This window comes from Neolamprologus brichardi, chromosome 15 (genome assembly GCF_056152115.1).
Source record: "Neolamprologus brichardi isolate AB-2024 chromosome 15, ASM5615211v1, whole genome shotgun sequence".
NCBI classification, from domain to species: domain Eukaryota; kingdom Metazoa; phylum Chordata; class Actinopteri; order Cichliformes; family Cichlidae; genus Neolamprologus; species Neolamprologus brichardi.
The window spans coordinates 27,984,221-28,008,723 of NC_142118.1; the positions used below are offsets into that span (position 1 = coordinate 27,984,221).

The following is a 24,503-nucleotide window of genomic DNA, read 5'->3' on the forward strand; positions in this document are numbered from 1 at the left end:
TACCAATGCGCACTGGGAGCAGTGAAGGATGTCATGGGGTCCGTTTTGATAAATGTCAATAATGCATTGTCTGAACTCGGAGCGAGCGTGTGTCATCGGGGGTATGAATACTGAGAAAATGTCTTCATACTAGCTTTGGATATGGAAAAGGACAGGTAGGATACAGCCGTGTGCGTGTGCTCTGCGGGGTGAACGAGGGATATGTCAATGAGTCGGCAAAATCAAACAGCTGCCATTGCCATGGTGATCAATTACCAGCGATGATGACGTGTCCCGGTTCCCCGGTACTGTTGCGGCTGCTCACTGGCGTCACGACAAACATCGTCATCATGCCCGAAATGATTGCAACAGTTACAGTGCTCCCATGTTCTGTTGCCTCAATTCATTCCCGGTGGAAAACTATAGCTCTCAAATCATAGTCTAATATTTAAAGATTTCTAGAGCACCAGAGCAATCTATTCCCTTCACAGATTTTAGAAAGACTAGTTTTATTGGATTTGGGAAATGGAAAGAATGGGCTGTGAACGTATTTCAAATAATTGCAAACCATTTATTAGCATTCTGATTTATTCTTCACATTATTAAAGCATCCTTTGGGTTGTGTCTCAGTGGTTTAAATAAAGTTGCCACTGCCAAAGATCTTTATAAGAGCAGCGTCAACAAATTAGCAGGATCTTGTATTTAAGTACCGTTAAGTACAAAGTTGACATGATGGAGTATTTCAATTTTATGAAACTACTTGTGTAACATATTTAGTAGATACCCGGCAGTAATTTAAACCCAATGAAATATAGGGAGGTGGTTAGGTTTAATTTTAGTTTACTGGGAGCACGTGAAGGCATCTAGTGTCAAGGATAATGGGAGGTCCTACTTATGAAGTGGCTTCAACCCAGTGATGTGTTGCAATTACAGCAGGTTGCCAGCGAAGACTCGTCCACAGGTAAGCATGCTGAGCTAATAAATTCACTCAAGAGGAAATATTATCAAAGGGGACTGGTATTCGCTTGTTTAGCTGTCGCCGAGGGCTCTGACAGAGCCGGCTATCAGATTAGTTTCACGTTGGTGCACGCGGTACCAATGTGAAGTTTAGTTCAGGGTGACTGGGAAACAAGACCATGTGGGCGCACTGATCAGTATTTACCTGGCTTCGTCTGGTCGTGCTTCTTCTTTAGGGTTAAGTAATGTCTCTTATAGCTATCCTGAAAACAGAACTGTAGCTACGTAGCAAAGGTGAGCCGATTTGGCTAGCTGTGTGGCAGGCAGCTGGAATGAATAAGCGCGTGGGGAGTCTGTAGCCTGCTAATGTGTCAGTGTTTGCGTTTCCACGTTAATGTTCCTTACTCTGCTGGGAGCAGCATTAAGTGGAAGGTTTTACGTGTGTTTTTATGTTTCACACTTAGCATAAAAATACAGCAACCAGCAATTCCACTCAATGTACTGCTTACGGTGGCTTAATTACCCAGTGACGTTCACGTCAGTATTTACGTATTCTGAAAATTGTTGCTCCACGCTGCTCTCAGGTACTCAGAGATAAGTACGGCGAATAACTGTGTTAACGGAGCCTGTCTATTATCACAATTTTTATAAGTCGACTACAAAATCATAAATTATTACATTACAAGAGATCCCTGAACTGGAATTTGATAACTCTGCATTTTTGTAGGGTCTAGGATAATGGATGTGTGACAACCGTTGTGATTTGACGCTGTATAAATAAAGTTCATTTGTAACGTATTTATTTAAGGACATTCTTCTTTTGCTGCCACATTTAAAGTGTCGCCCAATCTAAGTGTCCGGTTTTCTCAACTTATCTGTTCTGCTGCCAGTGAGAAACTACACCATACTCTGCAAGTCAGTGTTCAGACACCTCTGGCGTTATGTTACCAGTTATCGCTAAAGAATAACACACTGTCATCATTCACTACAACAACAACACTTGCATTTTCATAACAAAGCTCATTAAGTGGTGATATCAGGGTTGGGGTGTAAAACAATCACTGGTGATTGCTTCATACTCTGCTTTGCACTATGCACTTTGTTGCTTATAAAAAAAAAAAACAAATCCACTGTCTCCAGTCTCCCCCCACCCCCTCTTACCTTGATATCTGTGCTCGTGGTGATTCTTTTACAAAGCAGATCAGGCTGTGGCTCAAGGTTTAATGATTGCTCACATTATTGGGCTTTTAGGGTAACTGAGATACAAACTCAGCTGGACACTGTGGCTGCACAAATTCCAGAGATGATGACAGTAGACCAGCTGTGCCTGTGTGTAAACATGGAGCTTGAACATGTACAGTGTCTCTGAAAGTGATGCATTTTTTAATGGTCAGTATATACAGTAGTTGTGGATTACCTAATTTCTTATTGTCATAACCTCATAGAACTCATGGTCCAGTAGACAAAAGAAGTTAAATATATTTACCAGAACACGCCATTTTTATCCACGAGTCATTTTTCTTATTGAGTTGAGGAATCCTGTGACCTTTATGCCACTTTTACAACTGACTTTTATATCAAGTGACACACTGAAACTAGGTTTGATCACTAACAGCAATGGTGATTTGGACGGTGACTTGGGCAACATACTTAACCTTGAGTTGCTCCCTTTGCCTTCACTGAATTTTCAATTTCAAATTTATATTGCGTCAAATCACAACAACAGTTGCCTCAAGGTACTTTATATTGTAAGGTAAAAACCCAATAATACTACAAAGAAAGCCCCAGCAATCTGATGATTAAAACTAACATACCCAAATCTTATTTAGCCTGTCCACAGTTGCTACTCCTTTTTTTTTTTTTTTGCCTGTCCCGTTTGGCTCTTTTGCCATCAGAATTATTGTCTAAAGGCGAAGAAAGATGCCCAACGGATTTTCTTTACCAAATTGACCATCCCAGCTTTGCCGTAATGGTCCATTTGATTCACCTTTTATTCTTTATTTTATTTTCACTTGCTGAATACGGGACAGACTTGACTGGGGGAAAGAAAAGGGAGAAAGAAAGAGGGAAAGAAAAACAGTTGAGAAGAGGGACGGGGGAGAAGGGCGAAAAACAAAAACCAACAGAATAAGCAAAAAAAAAAAAAAAAAATACATATATCGATCACCTGGATCACCTGTTGAGAAAGAAAAAAGAAAACAAGCAGAAGAAAACGAGAGTAATACAATAAACAACATCACAATGATATATGGGAATATGACAGTAAATACTAAATATTAAACATTATTGTGCAGCACGTAAGATCGACAGCACAGTGTGCTTTGAGGTAGGAGCCAAAAAGGGTGTAGTTTGTGTGTGTGAGCACCCGTGTGTACACCTGTGAGCATGGACGCGCTTGTTTTCTTAAAAGGTTCCCTCATGTAATGATCTGCTAGAGGGTGTGGGGGGCCACCGCCCCGTCCTCCAGGGCATGAAGCAGGTATGGAGGAGATCAAAACTCCAGACATCCAGAGGCCCCCAGAACACAAGAGACCAAGGAAGACCAACAGAGGGGCAGCCGTGCCACTGTCCCAGAAAGAGCTGAGGAGAGTCCCAGATGAGGGGTCACCCAGCAGCCACGGAGCAGAAGCCAGGGGGGGTTGCAGCGACGTGCCCGTGAGCTCCGCCGGCAGCCAGCTGTGCCTGAGTGACCGAGCCCCAGGCCGAGAGGCCGGGGGCACCCCACCTCCGAAGTGGCCCAAGCGAGCCCCAGGCTCCAGGCCCCGACAAGCAGCCGCCAAGGAGTGAGCCGGTGTGTACCCGGACGCCCACCCCCGGACACAAAGAACCACCAACGCACCGATGTCTGAGGGAGTCCGCCCCGGCTACTCCTATACAAGCCACTTTGCAACCCATTTCTGCTCCACAGTTCGTCCTTTTCGTCCTGTGTCCGATTTAATAGATGTTGATCTTTTGTATGCTGGTGTCTTGATGCTGGTTTCACCACCTCCAGCATTTCATTTAATAGGGGCAGAGGTCTTGGAACATGTCAGGAAATGGAAATCGGTGTTTTCTCTTCACTGAAATGGTCCTCACTGTCCAGATAAGTATAAATTTAGAAAGTCACTTGGAAAGGACAAGTTGCACTGAGTTTGGTCAGACTGTCCTTGGAATTGCCTGAAATCTAATTTCCAAAAAAAAAAAAAATCTGTGGGATGAACAGTCAGTTGGATTTTTCTATTGGAGATTATGTATCTGAATTTCAGGAGCAGGACCACGCACCCAAACACGCTCCTTCCGGTTGCCATCTATATAGGTTCTCCCCAGTTCTGCAAACTGTTCATTCTCGTTTACGTGCCCCACCCTCCCTCTGTCCTTGTTCTCAATTCTTTAACTTCTTCACTTCTATTTAGTACATTTGGATTTGCCAGGCCCGGGAGCCGTTGCCAGTCCCCTTCGAGGCCTTCCCCAAACCGCAGCTCAATTCATGTCCAAGCATTCACCTTTACCTGCTAAAACACTGTCAATCCTAAAATGAGGACGTGGGCCCAGCTAGTGAATTACACTACAAAGGATAATAGGACATTGGTAGTATTCTTCCCATTGCCCTGTAGTCCCTATTCTTAATATCCCGTGAGACCTAAGTTGCTTTAAGAGGAATGTTTGTGTTGAACTCTGATTGTCTGATGAGGAGAATGAAAGCGCGTGGTTTGCTTTTAAACGGATTGTACAAAGCATTGGCCCTATTCAGGCATTGCTCCTGTACAGATGCAAACCTTCCCAGGCTCACCCTCCCTCGCACCACCAAAAAGCAGGTTTGCTTTTTTTTTTCTCTACAACTCACACACTACACAAGGATGATGCAACCAGCTCTGCTTAGACTACCTCACGTAATGTACAATCATTGTCCCATTGTTGCTAGGCAACCACGACCTCCATGACCTCGTTGTGGTGTTTTGCGTAAGATGGCGCAGCCATCGCTGAAAACGCACAGGCACACAGAGCATGGCTAAATAAATAAGTTTGCGCCTGGACCACTGAGACCCTGTACACCATATAAAGGAATTTTCCCATTTTGAAGTAAGTAGGTGAAATAGGCGTTAGCCAACTGGTGCAGAAGTAAATTTCTTGCCATGAGTCTTCCTTCCTATTGAGCAAGCCATTAACTGTACACTATTCAGACTGGAGAAGCATGTGGGGTTGCTGTCAAGTGTCCGGTTAGAGGCCACATAGAGTGAATGTTCTGAGGCCCACACAGCATAATTGCAGATGGACATGCAAATGGTTGTCCACACAGAACTTGTGCTCACTTTTTGAGTTACGCAAGTGTAGTCATCAATTTCTAGTGAACTCACGGACAGGAAAAGTACAGTACTGTGCAAAACTCTTGAACCAGCCCTCATTTCTTTTTATTTTACTTCCAAGGACCTAGACCTTCTTGTATTATTATTATTATTATTATTATTATTATTATTTTAAGCACTGGTGTGGACAATAATTCTTCGGTCTTTCGAGCTTTTTCTTTGGACATTGGCTGCTTTTTCAGTCATTTTCAAACCACTCAAAGAATGAACCAGCATTGGCAAAGAACCAATTTTAAATAGTATATTTAGGCTTTTTATTAGCAGTCTGCTACAAAAGGACATAATGTATTCCAGTTTCTTTGGTTGAAAAATCCCACAGATAACAGATGAGCATAAAGTAGTCTTGGACCAATAAAACGATTTCTGAAAAACTATTAGTCCAAATTTTGGTAATCACTAGGTCTGTATTCAGACCTAGTGATAGCTGTGCTGCTCCTCTCTTGGACTTGGGCCCACTGTGGCTGAATAACAACCCCGGAGTAACTAACCTTGGCTACTGTTTGTCAAACTTAAATCAGCAGATTAACTGTTCTTAAAGCTGTTTTTTTTTATCATTCAGGGTTTTTTGTTATCATTTTTATTCAAGATCAAATATGTCTTATCGTTTAAAGTTTTTGAATATCTTATTCTTGCTTGAACCACTGTAATGCACTTTGCATGGGCTGTACCAATGCTTCACTCACATGCCTCAGTCATTTCCCACATCCTGGCCCCCTGCCACTGGTCTTCATGTTTTTTTGGGGTCCATTTTAAGATTTCATTTGGTTTTAAAACTTTTAAAGGCTCTGTTACAACTTCCATTTCTGAGCTGTTGACTCTGTACATCCCCCTTGAGGTTGCAAAGGTCCATAGACCAGCAGCTCCTGGTAATTCCCAAAAGCTTGATTTTAAAAAAAACAAACAAAAAAACAGGCTGACCAGGCTTTTTCAGGTGTAGCCTTTAAACCCTATAATCATCTTCCTGCCCATGTTGGAGTGCCTCACTCTTAAAACTCATTTTCACTCTTTGGCTTCTAACTCAGAATGACAGCACTGGATTGCATCTACAAAAGCACATGTGAATCTGGATTTAGATACAGCGTTTCCCACAGAAGAAGATTTTATGTGTGTGCATAACCACACATGCACAAATTTAGGCACAGTCACACTGTCATGATAAATAAGGCAGCAATATTTTGTTCCCTCTCTAGTAAATTCCCCATTTCCTAGTCAGACTCAAACTCTGCCATCTTTGACTGCAGCTTTCTTTCTTGCTGTGCAGATTGCTGAGGAACAGTATAGCTTTATCAGTTCTTCATTTTCTCAGAGTTGCCCTCAAGCTTGCAGCAGATCTCCAGAGCAGAGCAAGGGCTGCTGTCACCGGCTGTTGTGCCAGACAGTAGAGTTGGAGTTTGACTGCAGTGTGAGAGATTGGAGACAATGGAATAACAAGCACAATAGAAACCTGTCCAGCCTTCCCATAGGGAAACAGTAGAAGAACAAAGGTAGCTGTTTACAAGCTACTTAAAAACAAGAGCGCAATACTGAGCTAATCATGTTACTGTCCTGAGCAGATGAAGAAATAAAAATGGCCTGCATGTGGGCAACACTGATATAAAAGCGACCCATTTTGTGTTGTGACATTAAACAGCAGCACTGTAACTCTGCTCTGCGTTATGAGGCCTTTTGAATGAAACCAGCTACACTGGCAGCTGCTTCTGTCCCCAGCCTGTCACAGCTGTGTATATTAGACATAATGAGCCACTGGGATATAAGTGGGATTTAAGAACTTGTTTCATTGGCCAGTGTTTGATCAAACCAGCTGAGAATATTACACAGACAGGCGTGTGTGTGTGTGAGACTGGACTGACACACACACCTTCATACACCAAGTTGCTTTCTGCACAATGCTCAGTCTTTTGCAATTTCTATTGCACTGACGTGTCTGCACTGTCTTTGTTTTGTTTGCAATTTTTGCACATTGCACTTTATATAGACCTGTGTTGATTGTCTATGTCATATGTAACACCACAGTCTTGGAGGAATGTTGTTTGTTTTCATTGTGTACTGTACCACTGCACATGGTTGGAATGACAATAAAGCCAGTTGATTTGACTTGACTTGACCTTTAAAGACATTCTCACACATCTAGTGTCACTCCTGCTAATCCTTCCTGAGCTTGTCTTTTAAAAGTTGCTAGAATGGAAACAAACAAGCGCTCCAGCCATGAAAACTCAGTAGATCTTTCACTACTTGTCATTTGAAACATTTGCACTTCAGGTGCCATTTACTGCTGCCAACATATGAAGATGTATCAAGTAGCTTTCTGAAGAGCAGCTGAGCAGGTGTCCATGTGAAACTGGTATTTGTGTAAAGGCAGACAGTGACATTCCAGATGGAAATCTCATAATCCTTGAAAAGCAGTCGGTGTCAACAATGTTGGCAGTTTCCTAAAGCACCACTTTTGCTTCTTCTTCTTTCTTTCTTTTTTCCTTTTAGTAAGTTGCTCTCACACATTCTTTACTATCTGATCAGACAGTTAACCTTTGATCAGCTGTTGGGTGACACATTAGACACAAACAAAAACTGATGTTTCCACACAGCAGGACCTCATGGTTAAACTAAGTAATTGAGACTGACAAAGTCTCGCTCTTTGCTCTGTGCCTGACCTTTTTGCAATCAGCTGCCCTTCAGCTTTTTCTTGTCATAAGAAGTGTGGGATAGTGCAGCTCAACACGCTGTGAGAAAGCAACAGCAAGAAAGAAAAGCTGGTTTAATATGTAGAGGAGAGGGAGAAATATTTTCAGTTGAGCGCTGCATGGAGTGAAAATGAAGGGGGAGGAACAATGGGAGAATCATTTTTTCAGCATTAAACAAAGTACAGGGAACACGATTGTGTGTCTTGTTAAAGCATAATAACATGTTGGATTTTATTTGGTGAAATGAATCCTTATATATTGAATCCTTTGTAATAATATTGTGCGAGATCACTTGTCTTACTTGCTTCACAGGAGGGCTGCTTTTTTAAAAACGTACAGAGCTTCTCCTCTGTCTTCACAGTTCTCATGTTTGACCGCTGTGAAAAGGCAGGATACTTCCTCCTGTAAACCTTAAGTGAGGGTGTTGAGTGTCTGTCAGCCTGCAGCAGCTCAGTCTCAATAGGTACAGTCATTTCTTCTTTTCCCATAATTTTGTTTGTGGTATTTGTTTGTTTGGTTTTTTTGATACCTAAGAATTGCATTAAGTAACCTAATTACATGTTTGTCTTGCAAACAGTTCATTTATTAGACTGACACAGAAACTGTTACATCATGATGCATAGATACTAAAATCTTAGCAGACGAATAGAAACCACCCGTGTCATATGTAACTCTCAGCAGGTTAAACTGTCATAATGAGTATATATCAGGCATTTATTTGCACCATAGATGGTATAAAAATATAGTTATATAACTTCCAGAAAAGTTAAACCAAAGCGCAATTGCCTAAAACCTGCAGTTCTTAGTGGGCACCAAGAGATGATTACTGTTGATGCAAATGGATTTATGGGAAAATGGGCCTCTGTCCTGACCTCTGTAAATATCTCACTGTTGAGGTTATCATGGGCTCAGTCACACATTTCTGCTCCTGTTGAATAAAATATTAGGTGCATTTTATAAATTTTGCTATTTCTTAGTGTCATAAAGGAGCATATTGAGGTACCATATGCTCATTGGTGAATAACTTGTGATTAACTAGTTGCCAGTGAGTGTGGTCTTACATCAATCTTTTTTATTTATGGTTGATGCACACCCTCGACGGAGAGGCCAAAATGTTTCTGGAGAAGTGTCTGAGAGATGTGTGAGGAGATCTCATAAGAAATTCCAGCAGGCCCAAAGCCGGCCCTACTCAGGCTTCTGTGCAGAACATTATGATTCAAAGAAAACTGAAAAAATGTTAATGAATTTCAATCCTTTAAATTCCAGAAAGCTAATAACAACTTTGAGTGAGGGAGAGTGTGGGGACTCAGTGGAATAAGCATTACACACTAGATGAGACAGTATCCTTCCACTAGCAAGAGCAACTAGTTATTGAATGACTAACCTGAACTGTGTCTTAATGGAAACTTTCCAGACCAGATTCTCCAAAAAGTTTGTTTGTAAAATAATAAAAATAAATAAATAAAAAAAAAAGCACCAGACCGCAGAGCATCTGGAAATTTGAATGGTAATTATAGGCAGTGGATCATCTCTGTGTATCAGCATGGATGAGTATTAGAGCTGGCAGTAATGCTGGAGTCTTATTTTGAGATTTGTTAGTCGCACCAAAGCGAAACATCTGTATACACAGTTTTTGCAAAAATTTTAAAAACCACGCACTCTTGTTTCTGTTCAAACCCCAACTCTTTGTTACCAAACTCACAAAAACTGTCCCTTCAGATTTGTTATTTTTGCATACAACATCTCGATGCCTCTGCTGCCTCAGTATATTTCTGAGCTGCTGCACATGATTCCTCCGGGTTTCAAGTTGGATAAATAACTTGACATCCTTTCCTACTTCCTCTTGTTTTCTCCAGCTCTCAGCAGGTCTCCCTTTGGGTGAGGTGTTCTCTCTGACATTGTCATCTCAGCCTCTCAGAGGCTGTGCTTCCAAAGGCCTTCACTCTCCCAGCCCCTAAACGTCTGTCCTCATGGGGGAGGTGGTGCAGATGCACTTCACCACGGTGGACTATGTCATTTTTGCCTTGCTGCTGGTGGCCTCAGCTGGCATTGGCCTCTTTTATGCCTTCTCTGGGGGGCGCCAGCGCACAACACAGGTAGGATTTTTTTTTATATATTGAAAGAGTACAAAGTCAATTTTCCTTTTTAAATGTTAAAGATTTGTGACGCCTGTGCTGTTTGCTACAGGAGTTCCTGATGGCTGACCGCTCAATGAGCTGCCTGCCTGTGTCCCTCTCCCTGCTGGCCACGTTTCAGTCAGCTGTGGCCATCCTGGGTGCTCCATCTGAGGTGTACACATTTGGGACAGAGTACTGGTTTCTGGGATGCTCCTATTTCCTGGGTCTTCTCATTCCAGCTCATGTATTCATACCAGTCTTCTACAGACTGCGACTGTCCAGTGCTTACGAGGTATTCACAAGAACAGTTAACATGATTAGACACCTGTATCTGGCCTTTCTGTTTGTGTTGTCTTGTTTTTGCTTTGTCATTGTCATAAGTTTCCTTGGGTTAATCTCTTATCTCTCACACACACTGTAAACAAGACAATGAACAACCATCAGGCACTTGTAGTTTGACCTGACTTGGTCTCTATTTTCTAAAATGATTACAATTAATAATCTTCTTTTTTTTTCTCTGCATTTTTCAGTTTTGCACTCTCTCAGCACACTTTTTTTTTTCTATTTTTGCCTTTCTCAAGTATGATCTCAGAGCTTAACATTCTTCTCTGTCTTATCTGTGTTACCCCTGACACATTCACATCAGAGAAACAAATGTCCTTGCCTCAAGAATCTACGTCTCTCTTTATCTAAACTCCAGTCACTGTTCCTCTATTGAGGCTTCTGGTGCTTCACTACAAATTAACTGGACAAATGACTGATGTCTAAGCCGAAGATCAGAACTTAAACAACCATTTCTGATCCTCAGTAAACATCTAATGTGCTGAATGCATATTACAGGCTGTCTCTGAGATGATATGTGGTTAGATTTTTGATTTTGCTCTTTTTTTGTTTTCTTTTACATTCTTTCTTCAACAGTATCTGGAACTGCGATTTAACAAGACTGTTCGCATATGTGGGACTGCGACCTTCATCTTTCAGATGGTATCTTTGTTTATTTGTGAATCCTTATGAATAAGTGATGTTTTAAAGTGCAATAGATACCCAGTGAAAGCTTAAATCATCTGAAACAGAGATCATATATTGCAGATTATTCTACATTTATATATCGACAGTAACTAGTAAACTGGTATTACAGTTGTCTTTAAATCAGTCTTATTGCTTTGAGCTGTTTTTAGTCACATCATTGTGAGAATTTCCAGATACAATGCAAAATCTTTACCCACCCACTGCACTGGATCACACAGCACAGTTAACAATGGGCTTCACAGTTCACCTTTATGTGCTATTTAACACTGGTAGCTTGTGCCAACAATTAATAAGGAAAAAAGAAATAAAAATTCCAAAAAACCCCAACAGACCCATGGTTAGTTAGTTCAGTCTGGGGATGCTTTAGAGTAAAGGTGTTCTGGTTGTGACACCAGTGCTTGCTGTACTGTGAGACAATCATTAGTCTCTGTGTACGGAAACATCAGGCTCCATGTAAGACATTGTTTTCCTAACTTTGTATAATCTAACAAAATTCAAGAATAGATCTCTGATAATGGAATTTGTTAGTAAAACAATAAATGAAAAGCGGACCAAAATAAACAAGAACAACTCCTAGAGTTCAAACCTCCACCGAAGCAGCTCACTCTCTAGGCGGCGTAATATTAGATATTGATTTGTGAATAACTGGGCATGAATGACTTGAGCTTATGACATAATATTATACTACAGTGCATTTCTGTGTAGCTCATTCTCTTTTGACACTTTCTTTATAGATTTAAAATGTTTTGGGGTCAGACTAAAAGAAGGGCAGATATTACTAAATGTTATTAATCCAAACAAAGTCAGCAGAATTTTAAGCTCAGTTTTAAAGTTAAAACATTTTATGAAAGTTTGACCAAAAAAAAGAAAGTCCAAAGTAACATGACATTTGAATCACTAGATATCATCCCTATATGTTGTCAGTTCAAACCATGGCTATAAGAAACAGAAGCTCTATAAAGCATTTTTATCACTTGAAGGAGAGGTCAGAGGTCACATATGTGACATATTTTAAATCTTTATATGGTGCATTTTATATGTGACACACATACTTGTTTCATTATGACTTTCAGTCGCTCCCTTTTTTTTTTTTTTTTCTTTACACATTACACATTTGCAGGCATTCATTTATGCACAGGTCTGTTAAAAGTAGCACCACAGCATTTCAATCAGGTTGAGATCTGGACTTTGACTGGCTCATTGCAACACCTTGATACTTTACTTTTCCAATCGTTTTTTTTCCCCCAATAATTTTTCCAAATAAACAAAACACATAAGAACAGAATACATGAAGCATAGTTTTCTTTGTCTTTTCTTCAGAACATGTACAGACCTTTAGATAAGACTGTATCGTTTATCTTCTAAAAGATAACCCAGGCTGATAAACCTGCCCTGTACAGTGTATTTAAAAGAGCTTTATGAGTGAACTCCAAAATATGACCTCTGAACTGTGTTCTGTTTCTGGGAGTCTTACTCTTCTATATTGTTGGTTTCTTCCTCTGCAGGTCATTTATATGGGGGTAGTCTTATATGCTCCAGCACTAGCTCTTAATGCAGGTAATGCATGGGTCATTACTTAATTTTTCATGTTAGGTCACACCTAGAAGGTTGGACAACCTGTTGCAGTGTTCAATGTTTTCGTTCTGTTCAAATGCAGTGACAGGATTTGACCTATGGGGGGCAGTGCTGGCTATGGGATTGGTGTGCACTCTGTATACTGCTTTGGTAAGTCTAAATTCACCAATCTTAAGATACATTTATCAGTTTGTCATTTCGACAAAACAAGTCTTTTAAAAGATTTTCTCCAGCTGCAGCTTATATATTTCATAAGAACAAATCCTTACTAAGCAAGGGAGTGAAAAACACTGGAAAAAAGCTTAGGCAAACTTAGGAAGTTCAGATGAGATTACTTGTAATGATGAACATTATGGTCCGATGTTAATCTGCTACTGTTCCTGTCTCCCAGGGGGGGCTGAAAGCAGTGATGTGGACCGACGTGTTCCAGACGGTGGTCATGTTTGCGGGCCAACTGGCAGTCATCGTGGTGGGGACTAGTCAGGCAGGAGGAATAGCAGAGGTCTGGAGGAAAGCCATCAACGGTAGCCGTATTTCTGGACTAGAGTAAGTAGTTTGCATATTTGAAAGGCAACTAAATTATAGGAGTTCTGCTTCACTCAATGACACCAGGTAGAAAACAGGAGGTAAAAATGGAATTCAGTGATTTGCAAATGTCACAAATCCATATTTTATTTACAGCGGAACATAGAAAGACAAAAAAAATGAGCTGGAGACAATAGTCACATGATCGGGTATAAAAAGAGCTTCTTTTGCCTTTGCATATTTTGGAACTACTTCTTGCAAAGGAGCTCTTTCACTCTCTACCTTTGTAGCCTGAACCCCAACCCTCTGGAGCGCCACACCTTCTGGACACTTGGTGTTGGGGGGGTCTTTCTGATGTTGGCTCTGTACGGTGTGAACCAAGCCCAGGTCCAGAGATACCTCAGTTCCCGCACAGAGAAAGAAGCTGTCATGTGAGTAACATAAAGTTGTCAGAAAAAGCTTTGCTAACGCCTTCTGTTTAAAAACCACTAAACCCTATTGATAACCATTTGTTCGTCACCCATCGTGCCTTTCCAGGTCCTGCTACGTAGTCTTTCCATGCCAGCAGGTTGTCCTGTGTTTAGGATGTCTGATGGGTCTGGTCATGTTTGCTCGCTATGGAGAAGACAGCCCTCTGGATAAGGGTTACGTCACGACTAATGATCAGGTGAGCTCTTATTTTATCTTTTAAAGTATCAGTAGATTATTATTAATGTTTTAATTCTAATGTTTAGTTTCTTTTTTTTTATTTTTTAGATGGTGCTGTACTTTGTGATGGATGTGTTCAGAGATCTGCCTGGGCTTCCAGGGCTGTTTGTGGCCTGCCTCTTCAGTGGAGCGCTCAGGTGAATAACCCAAGAACCACGACTGATGGTCGGGATTCACACACCCTTACACACTCTGTATTATGACTGGTTTAAGGTATTGTCATCTACTATCTTTTAGTGTTAAAAGAGCACATCACATGCTGTGTGAATCCACATTGTATTCACTTTAGCAATTAAGCTAACAGAAATAGGAAAATATTAACAGGACATTTGATTCATGGAGAGATTGTTTGATTTCTGGGATTAAATCAGAACTTCAGCTATCTGTCCCTGGTGTTTACCAGATGTTTATTCAAACTAATTTGGTAGCCTTTTTGACTATGTTCATAAGACTTTACTCACAAAAATCCAGATTAACCATTACCAGATGGGTGCAGGATAGCCAAAGTACAGCAAGCTGGCTAACCTAATCTTACTTGCTAACATCCATAGCAAAATCATGAGTCTCTGCTACTACTACTACTAGAATAGCGTGATCCTTGGGGTTAGCTATATATGATGTACAAAGGTATATTGACTGCAGTTCACTATGTTATTAATTGCACTGGTGTCACTATTAACAGTTGTTTCCTGGAAGTTTTCCAGAGCACTTTAAATAGAGGTCGTGTTTCTTGGATTCATCTATTTATTCGTGGCACTGATAACACTGCATACATAGCTAGATTTTGTGGCATTCTGCTGTGAAAATGGTATAAATGTATTTATTTTTTTAAGTCTTAAATTGTGTTTTTAAAAAGTGTTCTGCAAACTTAAAAGTAAATGACCGCTGAACACTTGGTCGCAATCCTTCCTGTATCAACTTTTATAGCTGGTTACTGCCTTACCACCCAGGCAGAACTACAAATGGTGTTTTAACTTCATTCATGTTATTTATAACCCTCGGACTGAACCCAGTACTTTTTTTTATTTTATTTTAATTATGAGTTTTGGCAATAACAAGTCAGGCTGGCAGAGGCTATGCTGCTTTATCAAAATGTCAAGCAGCTGTTATTCAGTGTGTGTGTGTGTGTGTGTGTGTGTGTGTGTGTGTGTGTGTGTGTGTGTGTGTGTGTGTGTGTGTGTGTGTGTGTGTGTGTGTGTGTGTGTGTGTGTGTGTGTGTGGTACTTGTAGCACTCAGTCAGAAGGCATGTCATTACCCTTTTAAGTTGGTTATTAAACAATAAAATGTAGTATATAAAAACATATTGAGTCCATGTTAACACTTTTACATGCATAGTTATCAGCTTTTCTTTGATGTGCAGCCCAAAACAAAGAGTATCAGCGACTCTCGCTTGAATAGATCTCACTGTAAAAGTCAGGCGATTGAGATGATGGCGTTCTGGTTCCTGGAGGCTTGTGCAGTGCAGATGTGTTTAAACCACCCTTAACTTTCACTTAAACCGGTTTGTTTGTTTGTTTGTTTGTTTGTTTGTTTTCTTCTTCTAGCACTATTTCGTCAGCCTTCAATTCCTTAGCAACGGTAACTATGGAGGACCTGATTAAACCTCATTTTCCAAATATGACTGAAAGCAAGGCCACGCTGCTGTCCAAAGGACTCGGTGAGACAAGTGGTGGAGTTTTGTTTTCTCATCTTTGCTCTAAACATGCAGTTATGTTGGAGTTCAAGTACTGTTGTGTGACTTTAATCTGGGATTGTGTTTTTGTTTGGGGTAAAGAATAATTCACATTTTACTTGCATGCTTAATGGATTCGAGCGAATATAGCCCTTTTCTACTCTGCTGCAAGCCTCGTTCATTCGAGTGCTTTTATCTAACATTAACACTCCAATGGACACATCAGGAGTGTTAATGCATGTGGCTCACTACCTTCTGAGCCACATGCTTTTATTCTGGTATTAGTAGTAGATGTTTTCATTTTACTTGAGTGTACTGCTGTTGTTTTATTATCTTAATGTCGGCGTATTCTACTCCATATTTTTAGAGTAGGGTTTCTAGGTCAAGAAATCCTTATTTATTCTTAACTAGGGTTTGGTGTAGGCCCTCATTCACGGTCTAAAATGAGTATCAATTCTTTCCCTGTTCTAGACGAAGCTGCTGTGTTCATAGCCAAAACTGTGCTATCAAACGATAAAAATCATAGCAGAGAACAGACACAGTCTGCAGCAATCTGAAGTCTGATCTAGCAACTCGTGTGTGTGTGTGTGTGTGTGTGTGTGTGTGTGTGTGTGTGTGTGTGTGTGTGTGTGTGTGTGTGTGTGTGTGTGTGTGTGTGTGTGTGTGTGTGTGTGTGTGTGTGTGTGTGTGTGTGTGTGTGTGTGTGTGTGTGTGTGTGTGTGTGTGTGTGTGTGTGTGTGTGTGTGTGTGTACCAGAGTAAAGATGCCATACAGTCCATGCTTTGCTTTTTATGTGGTTCTAAATACTTGAAGTTGGAGGTGTAACCACTGTGCTTTTTTTCATCTGCTCCACAGCCCTGGGTTATGGTCTGGTGTGTCTGGCTATGGCATACATTGCTTCTATAATGGGATCTATGCTGCAGGTAACTGTTCATCAAAAAGTTTGAAAATGCTTTATTACATTTAAGTGAATTGAAAAGTTTTGGAAAGTGAATGGTGGTAATCATGGCACTGGTTTAAAAAAAAAAAAAAAGACTATATTCATACAAGATAGTTGTTAACTTTCTGCAGAATATTAACAGCAGCAACACAGAGACACTGTAGGTATTTAGTATTCTTTATTGTGATTTGACCTACAGTTTGTTATTTGTTTTTTTTAATTAGTTCTTCTCATGTGTCCTCAGGCAGCTTTCAGTATCTTTGGCATGGTTGGCGGACCCCTGCTGGGACTCTTCTGTTTGGGAATGTTCTTCCCCTGGGCAAACCCCATTGTGAGTCCTGTTTTAACTTGGGGCTACTAATAATTCAGTGTCTGCGAAGGTTCTCAGCCATCCAGGTCATCGTAGTCTAAGGAGCTTGGAAAGAAAAGTATCTGGACTTCTTTTGGTTGCTTGAAAAGACTACTAATAATTCAGTGTTTGAAGCGGCTTTTGTTGTTATTTTTGTGGTCACACATAAATTGACACTGCTTCTGTCCTCCTGTCAGGGTGCAGTGGTTGGGTTGGTATCGGGCCTTGTCATGGCTTTCTGGATCGGCATCGGGAGCTTTGTGATGCGCATGTCTGTTCCCACGCCAGCACCTGCACTCAACGCCACTGCTCTGCCACTGTTTGATAACATAACTACCACTGTCATGACCACCACAGTCAAGTCAGGGTAACACATTTCATCTCAAGATAAACCACTTTAAATATGGTTTAGTAGTGTTGAGTGCTGGTTGATTGTACAGATTACCAAAGTTTGATGTTATAAATATCAGTCAGCATGGACAGTAGGGCCAGCAAGAGGGAGGTCATTTAAACTGTTGTTTTTTGTGTGTGTGTCTTTATTCCCTCTCTCAGGTCAGCTGGTGTGAAGGCACTCTACTCATTGTCCTACATGTGGTACAGCGCTCATAACTCAGCCACTGTGGTGGTGGTGGGACTGATAGTTAGCCTGCTAACAGGTATACACATGTAGCTGTAGTCTGTGTCACAAATGGTTTACATAGTCTGTTATATAACCTTATTGTTTCTTTCCTCTTTTCCACTAACCCAGTGGACACCTTGATTCCCCAGCCAACTTGGCCAATATAATGACTCTGCCATTAATGTTAGAGAATTAGCAACATTTACAGGATATGATTAGCTAGGAAAACTTTAGCATTAGCATCTTTTGTGTTACAACTCTAGAAGAAACCTTCAGAATCATAAATTATTATTCTGCATCATTATATTTAAACCAAAAACTGATTTTGACCAGTACTAATTAATAATTTAACATTAACTTTGAGATTTTTTTGACCTGTGAAATGACCAATACACTCATAACTCTCATATATAGGTGTGATGTGCTGTTGACTAAATGTTGTCTTAGCTAGCATAGCATAATGGAATTGCGCATTCATTGCACCATGTTGGCATTCTGGTCATATAGCTAATGTGTACACTATAAGAACCTGTAGCATCCATATGCTTTATGGGCAGTGTTGGGAAGGTTACTTTTAAAATGTATTCCATTACAGATTACAGAATACATGCCCCAAAATGTATTTTGTAACATATTCCGTTATGTTACTCAATGAGAGTAACGTATTCTGAATAGTCAAAGGAGCTTGCAAAGAAAAGCGTCTGATTTCTTTAAGTTGCTTGAAGACGTTTCACCTCTCATCCGAGAAGCTTCTTCACTTCTAAGGTCAAATGGTGGGGAGTCCCAGATTTAAACCTAGTGGGAGTATCCCCCCGCAGAGGGACAAAAGGACCCCCTGATGATCCTCTAATCGCCTGAGCCAAGGTGTGAAACTGGGGCTACGTCCACACGTACACGGGTATTTTTGAAAACTGAGATTTTCTGTTTTAAAAAATAATCCCGTCCACATGTAAAGGCAGAAATGAAGGAAAACGCTGCTAGGAACATGCCAAAGCAACAGGTGGCATTATATTCCTAACCGTGCAGAAATGTTGGCCAATCAGAACTCTAGAAGCCTCAGTGGGAAAAAGTAAACAAAGCTGGGGCATAGAAGCAGAACCGAGTCGTATGTGTGGAGGGACAGTAACTGTGTGTGTATATGTAAGCAGTTAAACACTGCAGAGAGTACAATTAACAGTAATAGTATTGTAGAAATTCATTTCATCGAAACAATAACGTGGCGCACAGTGTGACGTCAAAAAATGCGCACACCTTTGACGCTGCGTTTTCTCAGTTTTCTCAGTTTTTCTTGTCCACACTTAAAGGCAAAATTCAAAAATATCCACCCTGGCCGAAGTTTTTAAAAATCTCCGTTTTCAGTGACCAAAATCACAGTATTGGTGTGAACGAAAGGTGCAAACGCATAGAAAAATCTGCGTGTGGACATAGCCTGGGTGTGGGTCCCAATCAGCCAGGGTTTCGGATGAGCTCGTTGTGAAACCTGGCCCCATAAACCCAAATTCCTGCAAATTCCTGAGGTCAGATGGCCATCTGACCTCAGGAATTCGCATGATAAGGTGGGGCCAGGTTTCACAACGAGCTCATCCGAAACCCTGGCTGATTGGGACCCACACCCAGTTTCACACCTTGGCTCAGGCGATTAGAGGATCATCAGGGGGTCCTTTTGTCCCTCTGCGGGGGGATACTCCCACTAGGTTTAAATCTGGGACTCCCCACCATTTTACCTTAGAACTGAAGAAGCTTCTCGGATGAGAGGTGAAACGTCTTCAAGCAACTTAAAGAAGTCCAGACGCTTTTCTTTGCAAGCTCCTTTGACTACGATGACCTGGATGACTGAGAACCTTCACAGACGTATTCTGAATACTTTGATAATATAATAGGTAATCCATTTTTTTTAAAACTACGTGAACATACTATTGCTGTGTGAATTATTACTTTTACTGAAGGTTACTCACCATACCAACACCGACAAGATTTTTAAATCTTAATATAAAATGAGTAACAGTAGGGTGGACGGCTACAGTAAGGCTGCACTTTTTGCAGCGATCTCGTATAGAAAACTGTTTCACGCGTATATAAAACATGTCCGCGGCTCCGACAGAGAGAGGCGTTGAAAGGCTGCTTCAACAAAACTTATTGTTTCAGAGAAAAACACAAAAAAAGTGTACAGTCGAGTCTTAATAGCTTACTTACAACTGGGCTCGTCAGGCACTCTTTTTGGCTGGAGTGGTTATTATTATATTTGCATGCTTCCATCTCCCGCTTCTGGTCGATGACAACTCGTACTTTTCCTTTTTCTCCCTCCCTGGCGCTCACAGACACATAACGGGTATGGCAGTCCATTCTCCCTCCACCACGGACTACACTGCCCATTCTTTAGATAGCCCTAAAGAATGCAGCTTCTATTGCCTTCATATTAAATCATTTTTGTGAATAATTCTTTAAAATATTTCTTCACGTCATTATGCGGGCCGCATGGGCCGCGAGATTGAGACACAGGCATTGGAGCCTCTTAATGCGTGTTTTGTTTGGGGCGTGGAAACCAAAAATAGAGAGGGCATAGCCGAACATATGAAACAGGAAAATACAGCCGTGTAATCCCTTTATTTCAGCAAAGTAACTGTATTCTGAATATCACCTTTTTAAATGGTAACTGTAACGGAATGCAGTTACTCAGGTATTTAAAATACAAAACATAACACCAGTACATGTATTCCGTTACTCCCCAACACTGTTTATGGGTTACAGAAACTGTAATTTGCTCTTCTGATAAGGTCCAGTCAACCTCTTCTGCACATATCACCCTGTTACTGTCATCACACTAGGGCCTATGAAAGAGAAGGAGCTGACCCCGGGCACAGTGTACCCCGTCCTGGGCACGTTGCTCTTTTTTCTGCCCGACCGCTACAGAGAAAAGCTTTGCTGTATCACTCCTCTGGCTCAGAAGGTAACCTCATATTTCCACTTGTTTCCACTTTTGTTCGTCTTTCAGTATTTGTGCTTTCAATAGTGTGTTTACCCTTGTTGGCCAGCCCACACAAATCAAGACACAGCCTTATCAAATGGCCCAAAAGGACCGCAACGGAGAAGCTTATTCCAAAGAAGACACTGTCACAGAGGAGAAGGAGATGGAGAGCGACAGAGCACAGACGGAGGAGGAAGACTCGGAGGATTCGAGAACTCGGCCCTCGTGCCGGCTGACGGCTCACACGGTTCACACGGTTCAGGAGACAGCCTTGTGATCCTCTTTTTCTTTTTTGATGCACAAATACACTTTCAGACCAACTGCTACTCTGTGCAGTCTCTCTCTCTTGGTGAGAAGTGCAACAGATTAAGAAAAAAAAAAAAAAAAAAAAAAATCAGCAATGATTCTGTGGCACTAAATTTGAGTGTTGCTACTCACAATTATTTTTCTTAAACAACTTCAAATGAGCTTCTGCCAGGCTGGAACTGAGCTTTGGAAGCACAGGCGTCAGCAGAACTCCACCGGTTATTCTCCATTTGTAACAGGCTTTTTAGACATGTCCCCACATGTTCAGTCTGAAGTAACAGACTTGGGCGACTTTCATGTTTGTGCTCGACAAAAAACAGAGAATCAGCTAGTTAACAGATACTTAATATAAAATGTGTTATTTTTATAGAGATGCTGGAAGCACAAATTCTAGAACATGTACAAGAGAAAATAATAAAAGTAAAACAGACTGAACTTTAACAGAGGGCATGACAGGTTTGTGCTTCTATGATAGTGTAGTGTCTTAACAGGACCTCAGTTTGAATAGTCACCTTCTAGCTGCTAATGTAGATGTCTAAATATAAGTCCATTAAAGTAGAGCTGCGAACTCTGATGAGGGCAGAGAGGGAGTCTCCAGCTGGCAGTGAAATTGGATGGAGCTCAGTAAATCCCTAACTTTACTCCAGTGTTCCTACACTGGGACAATATAACCTGTTCAGCGTATTTAAAAGAGCCCAATATCATCCATAACCTTCACACATTTAGCACTACTTTTATGTTCCAGTTTAAAATCCCAGTCAGTAAATGCACTGAATACTAATTGTAGTAAGTAGTTGTTGTGCTCTGCTGCGTCAGATACACAAAACTGCACAAACACTCCCAGCATCCTTTTCTGATGAGCTGCTTGAAGAGATGCTGATAAATATAGACAGTAGTTCAGTTTTTTCTCACGGTTTTAATATAAACTTTAAACTTGTCCAGAGAAGACTTTAAATTTAAAAATTTAAATGTTTTGAATTTGATGCCAGCAACCAACCGACAAAAGACTAGAAAGCTTGTGTGATGCGTGAAGAAAAACACACACCCACACGCCTCTAGCAGAACACCTCACAGTTATCCATCCATTTTCTCCACTTACTGTGGGGGGACTGGAGCCTAGTTGCCATAGGGCTAGAGGCAGAGCACACCCTGGACATGTTGTCAGTTTGTTGCAGGGCTAACAAAAAACGACAGACTATTTCGTATCTTGCTGAGCTGCTTATGATGGTAACTTGGTTTGGTTTCATTTTGTGTAGTTTTCCGGTGAGTGTGATTGCACATATCCAGGTTTATCTGTCAGGATCTGTTGGAGTCCTGCTAAAGTGCCTCACTGAGTGAATGTTTTAGCTGAACTCCTATTAGCTGTGTTTCCATGAGCTTTGCATGTTTAAGCACAAGTAGCTCAGTGTAGTCCATTACGGGAACTGTGGACCGTTCTCACAGTTGCTTATAGATTCACCTCTGCCCCCATCTGATGGCAGCACCGCTCCAAAGCCATCATGGACCACAAGAGAGTAACGTAATGTATTTAAAACTGATGGAGTCGCTGCTTAGAACTTTGTGTCGAGCTTCTTTTAAGTGCCCGTTCTTTTAAATTCAGGTTGCTGTCGTTGACAGTGTGTGATTAACATGAGTAATATTGTGTATAGTTAAATATATTTTCATTATCGTTGAAACTTTTTGGAATCCCAGAATTCTTGGCCATCATCATTTAAGTGTTTGAAGTCATGTCCTGGTGTTAGATGTCTTTGCGTGTCCAATGATTCTCAGTCAGTACCGTCTGTGCTCTTCCAAATGGACACAAGTTCATTTATTTGCCATGTTTGCTCGGCCAAAGTAGTCTGGCATGTTTCCAGAGAGTTCACTTGAAGCATGTCTACACTGTTTACCCACATCCCATTTCAGTAGTCCAGAACTAAGACTTGGATGTCTTGGTTGCCTTACGAAATCCTGGAGTTAGTCCAACAAAGGATAAGACAAAGGTTAGAGACTCAAGACCACCGTAACTCCTGTCTGATGGAACTCTGGCCCTTGTAAGCAGCTGTCCGTTTACAGAACCAGCATGTTTGTACCATCATCCCGAGACTTGAATACCTTGATTTATCCAAAGCATATAGAATATGAATTCATTCTTTCTGATGATTTGTTTTCTGTTTTGTTTTTGGGGTTTTTTTACCAATAGAACATGTATTTGAGGTCATGTTTGTATATTTTTGTAATTTCACACAAAGCCTATCCACATTTCTTGACATGAAATGTGGAATTCTATATGCAAGAACCATAAAAAGTTTTTTGTGAATGTTCGGCAGAAGTGGGATGTAAAATACATGTTGGTTTGTTTTATGGGAACAAATGATGTTTGTCAGGCTGTTTGTTGTTGGTGTGTGTGTTTCTGCATGTGTTTGCGTGCACTGCTTCCCAAATTCTGCCAGATTCGCAACAATTTAAAACTTTTTTAATGGTTCCTATAATTGTAGAACTACTTGATGACGTATAGTTTCTTTATGATTGCGTAGTATCAAATCCTCCTTCATACCTGAAATTACTTGAAGTGTGTGCCTGGAGTAATAAACGCCCTTTATGATGTGAGGGATCAAAGTTTAAGTGTTGGTGTGCTGTATTATTATTAATGCTGTTAAATGTGTCATTTCTAGGCCTGGACAGGGTGCAGCACTGTGATTACAATAAATACTAACACGTCTAATAAAGCACAAGAAGTCAGTAGTTCTGCTACTTGAAATGAGCAGAACCTGCAGCCATCAAGCCACGTGAAACAGGTTGGAGGCAGCGTTTGTAGTTCTGGAGATTGAGTTTAAAACTGAAAATGTCGATGTGCGCTCCTCTCTGGCCTTTTTCCAGTGAAACGGCAATGGCACTTAGTAATTTCTTGAAACAATAAATATTGTTTGGAACAATATTTATTACATTTGTTTTCCCATCAACAAGAATTCTTCCTCTTGTGTATTCCAAAAAAGAGAGAACCTCCATAAGCACTGGAACCCACAGAACTCCTCTGCTTTGGCTGTGCCTTCATTTGTGATAAAGTTTGGTTTTTTTCCAACTCAATGTATTCTTCATGAATTTAGCAGGATTCTACCATATTGCAGTCTGTACTCAAACATCTGTCCAGGAGTGGACCAAAGTCTGTGTATTGCAGAAGTGAATCTGATCGAAGAACAGACGGCTGCTGTCAGCAGCAGGAGTGTGATGCTAAACTGACTTTTTTTTTATTATTATTATTATTAAACCTGTTGTCGTGATTCACTGTTTTTCAGATGTATGATTATTAGATTTCTGATTGAACTGAGATGGCATAAAAAAATGATAAATTAAAGAATGTTCATGGTTGTGTCTGTCAACTTCATTGCTGTGAAAATTAACCTAATTTTAGTGGCACTAATGCGAAACCTCATCTTCTTTCTCTAGTAATTAACACACCTGTTGAAATGGAAGGATTTGTAGCTTCAGCTTACCTGTGGTTTGTTATTTAACTATACACACTGAAAATACAAAGACATTATTTATATACACTGCTAAAAACAACAAGGGAACTCTATTGAATCTAAGTGTATTGAGTCAATAAAACTTGTGGGATGTGGTCAGATAAGTATCAGAGGGGTTGTTAATCAGTGTTAGTGAACATGTCCACTAGAGGGACAACAAAAACACAACCCCCAAAACAGGAAGTGTTTTACAGGTGGAGGACAGGTGGTTTTCACTAGTTTTGCATTTGGCTATGG

The 24,503-nt window shown here is 40.7% G+C and overlaps 1 protein-coding gene across 4 annotated transcripts; it reads left to right on the plus strand.

The window, feature by feature from the left end:
* Window positions 1-24: 24 nt before the first annotated feature.
* On the plus strand, window positions 25-24,110 carry slc5a6a (solute carrier family 5 member 6a). Of its 4 annotated transcripts, none has more exons than XM_006796213.3 (18): window positions 26-155; window positions 8,319-8,420; window positions 9,814-10,053; window positions 10,145-10,366; window positions 10,993-11,058; window positions 12,609-12,660; window positions 12,761-12,828; window positions 13,070-13,224; window positions 13,494-13,634; window positions 13,741-13,870; window positions 13,960-14,048; window positions 15,457-15,569; window positions 16,440-16,507; window positions 16,769-16,855; window positions 17,071-17,240; window positions 17,426-17,529; window positions 20,318-20,439; window positions 20,525-24,110. In XM_006796213.3, exons 3-18 carry the CDS (start codon window positions 9,928-9,930, stop codon window positions 20,732-20,734), a joined length of 1,923 nt encoding a protein of 640 aa, XP_006796276.1. In that variant the 5' UTR covers window positions 26-155; window positions 8,319-8,420; window positions 9,814-9,927; the 3' UTR covers window positions 20,735-24,110. The 4 variants fall into 4 exon arrangements, with proteins under 4 accessions (XP_087708754.1, XP_006796276.1, XP_006796275.1 ...); XM_006796212.3 differs by lacking the exon at window positions 26-155 and adding an exon at window positions 832-940; XM_087852628.1 differs by lacking the exon at window positions 8,319-8,420 and having other exon boundaries at window positions 25-155.
* Window positions 24,111-24,503: the final 393 nt, after the last annotated feature.